This window comes from Podarcis filfolensis (assembly GCF_964270895.1).
Source record: "Podarcis filfolensis genome assembly, chromosome: 13".
Classification (NCBI taxonomy): domain Eukaryota; kingdom Metazoa; phylum Chordata; class Lepidosauria; order Squamata; family Lacertidae; genus Podarcis; species Podarcis filfolensis.
Genome location: NC_139615.1, coordinates 14725057 through 14732784, shown reverse-complemented (window position 1 = coordinate 14732784; position 7728 = coordinate 14725057). Strand labels below are relative to the sequence as shown.

The 7728-nt window shown below is 44.6% G+C and overlaps 2 protein-coding genes across 6 annotated transcripts in view; both read left to right on the top strand.

The window, feature by feature from the left end:
• Positions 1-7728, top strand: part of LOC310748416 (uncharacterized protein) — a 376897-nt gene that overhangs the window by 341553 nt on the left and 27616 nt on the right. The window lies entirely within an intron of this gene.
• LOC310748408 (uncharacterized protein) overlaps positions 1541-7728 on the top strand; it is a 77876-nt gene continuing 71688 nt past the window's right edge. For 3 of the 5 annotated variants that reach the window (XM_083584183.1, XM_083584181.1, XM_083584179.1), the window contains exons 1-6: positions 1742-1862; positions 3052-3315; positions 4402-4465; positions 5202-5488; positions 5580-5725; positions 6851-6915. In XM_083584183.1, coding sequence (XP_083440309.1) covers positions 1790-1862; positions 3052-3315; positions 4402-4465; positions 5202-5488; positions 5580-5725; positions 6851-6915 — 899 coding nt within the window. In that variant the 5' untranslated portion in view covers positions 1742-1789. Of the gene's footprint in view, positions 1932-3051; positions 3316-4401; positions 4466-5201; positions 5489-5579; positions 5726-6850; positions 6916-7728 lie in introns of all 5 variants that reach the window. The other 2 variants (XM_083584182.1, XM_083584180.1) reach the window with 2 other exon arrangements.

The following is a 7728-nucleotide window of genomic DNA, read 5'->3' as shown; positions in this document are numbered from 1 at the left end:
GGTTTCTTCAGGAAGGTATATTTAAATACCTTTTTCATTTCATTATAGATCATCTCCCAGAAAGCCTTAATGGGCACGTCCACCAAAGGTGAAAGAATGTACCCTCACTTTCTTTACATTTCCAACATTTATTATCCGGCAAATGATAGATTTTTGCAAGCTTGACTGGTGTCATGTACCACCTGTAAATCATTTTCATAATATTCTCTCTTAAGGCATTACATGCCGTAAATTTCATACCTGTGGTCCACAACTGTTCCCAGTCAGCAAACATAATATTATGTCCAACATCTTGTGCCCATTTAATCATAGCAGATTTCACCGTTTCATCCTGAGTGTTCCATTTTAACAGCAAGTTATACATTCTTGAAAGTATCTTAGTTTTGGGTTCTAACAGTTCTGTTTCCAATTTTGATTTTTCCACCTGGAAGCCAATTTTTTTATCCAGATTATAAGCCTCTCTTATTTGATAATAATGAAGCCAGTCTCGCACTTTGTCTTTTAATTTCTCAAAACTCTGCAGTTTCAATTTGTCTCCTTCTTGCTCCAAAATTTCCCAATATTTCGGCCACTTGGCCTCCATATTGAGCTTTTTCTGGGCCTTTGCTTCCATCGGTGACAACCACCTTGGGGTTTTATTCTCAAATAAGTCTTTATATCTTGTCCAGACATTAAACAATGCTTTCCTGACAATATGGTTTTTAAATACTTTATGTGCTTTAACCTTGTCGTACCACAAGTATGCATGCCACCCAAAAACATTATTAAAACCTTCTAAATCCAAAATGTCTGTGTTCTCAAGAAGCAGCCATTCTTTCAACCAGCAGAATGCTGCTGATTCATAATAAAGTTTAAGTTCTGGCAGGGCAAATCCACCTCTTTCCTTTGCATCAGTTAATATTTTAAATTTTATTCTGGGCTTCTTGCCCTGCCAGACAAATCTAGAGATATCTCTCTGCCACTTCTTGAAACAGTCCATTTTGTCCAAAACTTGTAATGATTGAAACAGAAATAACATTCTTGGCAATACATTCATCTTTATAGCCGCAATTCGCCCCAACAAGGAAAGCTTCAAATTTGATCATATTTCTAGGTCCTTTTTCACTTCTGACCAGCATTTTTCATAGTTGTCTTTAAGAGACTCCAGGATTTCAAGAAAGTCTGTCCCATCCCTTGCTGGAGACCCCAGGGGTTGAACCTGGGACCTTCTGCATACAAAGCAAATGTCCCAACCACTGAATCAGAGTCTTCCAATGGCTTGCAATCATATGCTGTGCTGCGTGTCATCAAGGGAGCAATGAGGCTCTTGTGGGAAAGTTGTTGAGCAGCTTCTGAATAGTATGATAGGAGTGCTATTTTAACTAATCAAAAAGACCACATTTGAAAATCTGACGTATCAGGCAGATGTTGTGATGTGGGTGTAGGTCCCTGTTTCCAAGCCGCAGCGACGGTGCTTTCTGAGGACTGCAGCCCCGCCCACTTCCTTCCTTCCTCCCTTGCTTGTTTTTCGATGCTGCGACCTCTGCAGCCTCGCGACTTTTGGTGGAAGGGGCCAGCAACTAGCTACGGTTTTACCCCTTCCCGCTGCCCAGTCGCCCTCGGGAAGATTCGGTCTCCCGTGCCCGCTGCTGAAGACCCTGCTGGGTCTGGGCGAGGGCGACCCGAAGAAGTTCACGGGCAAACTCCGCGGGATCCCTGTCCTGAAAGGCTATGCCCATTTCCCCGAAGCGTATCCTGCTTGGCGCCTTACAGACCTGTTGATCAGCTCCCACACTGCGTCCTGGACGGGATGGCCGACGCACCGAGGGACATCGATGGCAAGGACGAGGCGAGCAGCCTGGTCCTCTCCTTCACCAGGCCAGGTAAACCTGCGTACGTCCTGATCGTCCCAGGAGTTGAGTCTGCTATGGGAGCAGATTTCTTGGCTGTGCGTGCCTTCATATGCAAAGCCTGCTGATAGCAATCAGATACAGTGGTACATACGCTTCAGGTTACAGACTCCACTGACCCAGAAATAATGCTTCAGGTTAAGAACTTTGCTTCAGGATGAGAACAGAAATCGTGCAGTGGTGTCGCAGCGGCAGCAGGAGGCCCCATTAGCTAAAGTGGTGCTTCAGGTTAAGAACAGTTTCAGGTTAAGAACAGACCTCCAGAACAAATTAAGTACTTAACCTTAGGTACCACTGTACACAGAAACCACCTAAGGGCCCAAGGAGGTCTTTGGCCATAAGCATAACCAGGGGGGCGCAGGAGGGCAGCCGCCCCGCCAAGTCAAGTCAATAAATAAAAATACTTAACTGACCAATTGCGTCACAGATAGATCGGTTCTCCCTCCCCCTAACAAAAGTCCTGCCCTCCCCTAACATACCGTAAATCCTGGCTACGCCCATGCTTCGCCCTCCCCCAATAAAATATTTGAGGGGGGCCTCTTCCCCCAACTTGATGAGCATTCCCATTCAAATGGTGTGTGTGTGTGTGTACAGCATCATGTGCTTGATTATGCGCGGAGGGGCTTACCTGCCCCTCCCCCAATGTTTTATTCAAGTTGGCACCTCTGACTTGTGTAAAGAGTTACTATTATTCCTTAAGGCATTACAAATACCTTCAACACCCTTAGGATACACAGAACAGCAAAAACGAAGGAAAGGAATTGCCTCAGTCCTTTGGACTTGGGGTTCGGCTTGTCCTATGCAGAAGGCAGAGTCTTATTCCGCTCCTGTTTCAGCACTGCAAATATTTAACAACAGGCCTATAATAAGTTCAGAAAGCTTGCAGGCCTTCCCAGACCCTCTGGAACACCAGAAGCTCCCATCTAATATCTGAATTGGTCCATCTAGTTAGTCCAGCATTGAACCTGGGGCTTTCTGCAAGCAAAGCATGTGGCCTGCCTCTCAGCCACATCCCTTCCCCAGTCAGCCCAGCCTGACGACCTTGAATGAATGACTTTGAAACTGCTAGGAAGGGAAGGGGAAGGGGAAATACTGTATTTTATGTTGGTAAATGTGGTGGGCTCACTGGATTTGCCCCCATCAATATTATTATGCAAAACAGTGAGAAGAGCATGGCCTTCACATACCTTTCTACTGAACACTCTGAAAATATTGAAGGAGTCTGAGCTAAAGAAGTTCAAGGGCAAACTCCACCATTTCCCCATCAAGAAGCGCTTTGTGAATATTTCAAAGGAGTTGCTGGAGGAAGCAAGTGTTTCGCACCTCAGCCAGCTGCTCCTCGTCTACTATGGCCCGGATTATGCCTTGGAAGTGACGGCCAGAGTTCTGAAAGCGATCAACTGTGAGCTGCAGGCAGACAGGGAAGGTAAGGAATTTGGGAATAAACAGCCATCAGTTTTGAACAATGCTCATTGCTATGTGGTGATTTGAAACCCGCAAGAAGTTTTGGGTCACACCAAATATCCTCAATATGTAGAAAAAGAAAGAGGAAGTGAACATGTGTACCCCAAAATAAGCTCAGGGTCACTTCAGATAATATGCTCACCATCCTCTATTAGGTGGCATTGAGTTGTGTCCAGCCCAATGCTTTTGGGGGGCACAAAATACCGTTAAGGGTGTCTGCCTATGCCAATACAGTGGTACCTCGGGTTACAGACACTTCAGGTTACATACGCTTCAGGTTACAGACTCCACTAACCCAGAAATAGTACCTCAGGTTAAGAACTTTGCTTCAGGATGAAAACAGAAATTATGCTCTGGCGGCGCAGCGGCAGCAGGAGGCCCCATTAGCTAAAGTGGTGCTTCAGGTTAAGAACAGTTTCAGGTTAAGAACAGACCTCCAGAACGAATTAAGTTCTTGACCTGAGGTACCACTGTAATAGCCAAACTATGTGAAAGAAAGGAAGAGGAGGGAGGCAGGAAATTAAATGGCATTTTCCACAAAGGTTATTTCTGAAAAATTTCCAGTGCAGTGAGTTGAAATAGTTTCTTCTAGATAATTTACAACTCCCTCAATATTTTTTGTAACAGTTTTACTTTAAAATATATATCGCTTAAAATTGAAAATCAAAACCATAGCTTATTCAAGGAGGAGAAATTGTGTTGTTTACTCAATTGGAAGGGGCCAACATTTGCTGCATAGATAAATTCTGCCACCTTTGAATAACTTCTGGTCGTGCGGTTTGGATGCAGTCAAGCCTGCTTTGACAACACAGAAATTACACTGTATATGGACTCTGCATTCAACTCCACTCCCACTTGCCATACACACTGGAAATATATTTGGGGTGGGGAGTCAGTGTGACACCCCCCCCCCCCGCCTGGGGTATTGGATGGAGATTAAGAACATAAATAGTTTCGCACCAATAAATGTGTTTTTTTTTGGGGGGGGAATTAAACAAATAAGACTATGGGGGAATAAACAACTGGTATGGATCTTTCCCACTCGCAGATGACCTGGTCATGCCCGCTGATGTGGACAGAGTGCAGAGAGAGGTGGGAAAGAAACGAGTGTGGTAAGTTCATTGCTATTTTGTTTGGCAGCTTACAGAGAAAGGGCTAGGACTCCTGTCTGGCAGCATATCACGTTAGTTGGCATGAGGCAACATTAGCAATTTCCTTGGGAGGGTGATGCAGCTAGAAACAAGGATGTTTCCTGGTCAATGTGGGGAGACTCATCCTTGAAGAAATCTTGGGTGCGAGGCCAGAGGGCAACCTGTCAGCCAGTTCAAGCTTCTGTATGCACGGCCATTGGTCATGCTTTGCAAGCAGAAAATGTCACTAAGGCCAGGCAGTGGGGTACAACCTGGAGAAAGATGCAAAGTGGACCACAAAGACTAGATACCATATTTTTCGCTCTATAACACGCACCCGACCTTAACACGCAAGTAGTTTTTAGAGGAGGAAAATCCGTAGGCATGCCACCCGTAGGCATTTCCTCCATAACATGCACAGACATTTCCCCTTACTTTCTAGGAGGAAAAAAGCGAGTGTTACGGTGCAAAAAATACGGTATATACTTGACAGTTATTAAAGTGGTGGCAAATCACATCCTAGTTTCTTTTCATTACGGATTATTTAAGCATGTTTTCCGGGCGGCAGATGAGAGTCAGATTGCAGGTGGCCAAGAGGGTCAGCGAGGGCAGGAGACCAGGCGTGGGGAACCTCAGGGCCAGCTTGTAGCCTAACCAGATTCTAAGGCTTTCTTCCCCTGTCCTGATGCCTGAAACAAATGGAACATTTCTGCAACAGGCCACTGGAAGGAGTCGCAATCTCTGCTAAGAAGATTATCTGCAAGGGAAGGAAAGAATTAATTGAGATTCTTGGAAGGGACATTTTACATGTGTTATACTCTCGCTATATTATCACACGGAAAGAATTCTGGGACTTGCTGGAAGCAGAGGAAGACTCCAAGGAGAAAAGTAAAAAATTGCTGCGTATGATCCAGGGAAGGGGGGAGCAAGCTTGTTGCCGGTTCCTTGAATGTGTAGAAATGGAACATCTGGGTTCCATCCAGAATCTGCTGCTTGCAATACGTGGTGAGTTTGGCTTAGAGTCCAAGGACAATGCAATTTCCTCCTTCCTCCTTGCAACAATCAATTCAGGTAAAGAGTTGTATTTCTTTTACAGGCTCAGGGCAAGATCCAGTCCAGACTCCTGGCCACTCAGGGCTACAGTTAGAATCCCCCCTGTTTGCAGAGGAAGGAGGAAGCATGAAGATGGAAAACCTGGCCGGTTCGGGGGAAAGTGACCGGGGTAGCTGGTGCCTCAGTGAGGTAAGAGGATGCAGTTTTAATCATTTGCATCACCAATGGTACTTTTAAAGCAAAGGTTCTGAATCTGAATTTCTAATTCCATGTGTACATTAATTAATGAACTTGCTGTTCAGCTTCAAAGGCTGCCTCTAGACAGGTGGCTCCTGGTGCTAAGAAATCATCACACTTCTGCAGAATTGCCAGCGGCATTGCAGTGGACTTTCCGTGCTGTGATTCCTGTTCAGTGTGCCTCGCACCCATTTTACAGAGGGCCCACATGCTGTGGTCGTCCTCCCCCTGTAATCCTCCTGCAGTTTCCTGTGCTTTAAACATAGGCCATTAATGTGCATTCAGCTTGTGTTAGACTTCAGGTGTCAGCCTCCTGAAGTTAATTCTCTGAGCGCATCTTGGCTCCAAATGCCTGAACACTTATTCCATTATCCTTACTTATCAGGAAGGTGAATGTTGTTGAGTTTGTGTGAGTTGCAGCAGTCCTATGCAGACAATTCCCCATTTACATGGGGGGGGGTTTCAGCGGTATTTTCAGCAGATCCGTTACATTTTTTATGAGACGTTAGAGTTGAGTATAGTTTAAGGTCAGGGAGAGGAGGGGTGGTGTGGTGTGGTGAAACTTACCAGTAAATTATTTTTTATAGTGTAGGTATGTGTTTTTTACAGCATTTCTGAGTCACTTCTGGGTTCGGCATGATGCGTGCATGTGCAGTCTCACACATATTAAAAAGGTAACGGACCCCTGACAGTTAAACCCAGTTGCAGATGACTCTGGGGTTGAGGCGCTCATCTCGCTTTACTGGCTGAGGAAGCCAACGTTTGTCCTCAGACAGTTTTTCCAGGTCATGTGGCCAGCATGACTAAGCCACTTCTGGTGAAACCAGAGCAGCGCGTGGAAACACCATTTACCTTCCTGCCAGAGTGGTATCTATTTATCTACTTGCTTTCAAACTGCTAGGTTGGCAGGAGCTGGGACAGAGCAACGGGAGCTCACCCCGTCGTGGGGATTCGAACCACGGACCTTCCAATCGGCAAGCCCTAGGCTCAGGGGTGTCAGATACAGACAAGAATACCCTGTTTTCAGTTGGGAAAAGAGATCTGCCCTCCACACTAATGGTTACCATTTTCTTGTAGGAGCTTCCAGAAAAAATCAAACCAGACATTGTTTGGGACTCAGAAGGGGGTCACCAAAAATACAGGTGTGTGAAATTTCTCTTGGATCTTTTAAGGATTTCTCACATCAGGGAACAGTTTAAACTGTGATTTGAATTTTGGGATTCTGACCCTTTGGAATCCTCTCCCATTACACATTGGACAGGTGATGTAGCTCTGAAGACCTTCTTCCTCCAAAAAGAGTTTAGATCTTCATCTCAGTCTCCACCTGCATTGGAAGTACTTTCAAATGCTTTTGTATATGAATTTTAAAAATGTTTATATAGATATTTTTAAAAAAACTATGGAACTGTTTTTTAACTGATTTTATACTTCTCCTTACCTCTTGGTTCTAAATGTTTTGTTTTCATAATTGTATATTTCCTTGTTGTAACCTGCCCTGGGCCCTTATGGAAAAGAGCAAGTAAGGAAGCTAAATCAAATAAATAAATGCTCCCCATCTGCATTCTATCCTGCTTTTCACCAGCTCTTGACCCACTCAAATAACAAACAGGAGTGCTGACTATGGGGCAAACTAGATGTGATGGTGACTGGTCCACTTTTTTACACCTGAGTCTCTTCCAATTACTTGAAAGAAGTTTTTTGGGGGGGCTAGGTCCAGTTTTTAGAGCAAAAAGGGGTACATGTTGTAGAATATTTGCTGTGAGAATTTTCACTGAAATGCTAACAGACACCAAAACACTGGTGAAAACAAGGTGAGTAGTTACTCACAAGTTTACTTTGTACCCACTTGAGCATTTAAAAGTCACCTTTCCCGTATCGGAAGAAAATGTGTTTTATTTATTAGGCCGTCTCTTAGTGAAAGTGTTTCTCTATGGCAAAATGCTTGAATGCAACAG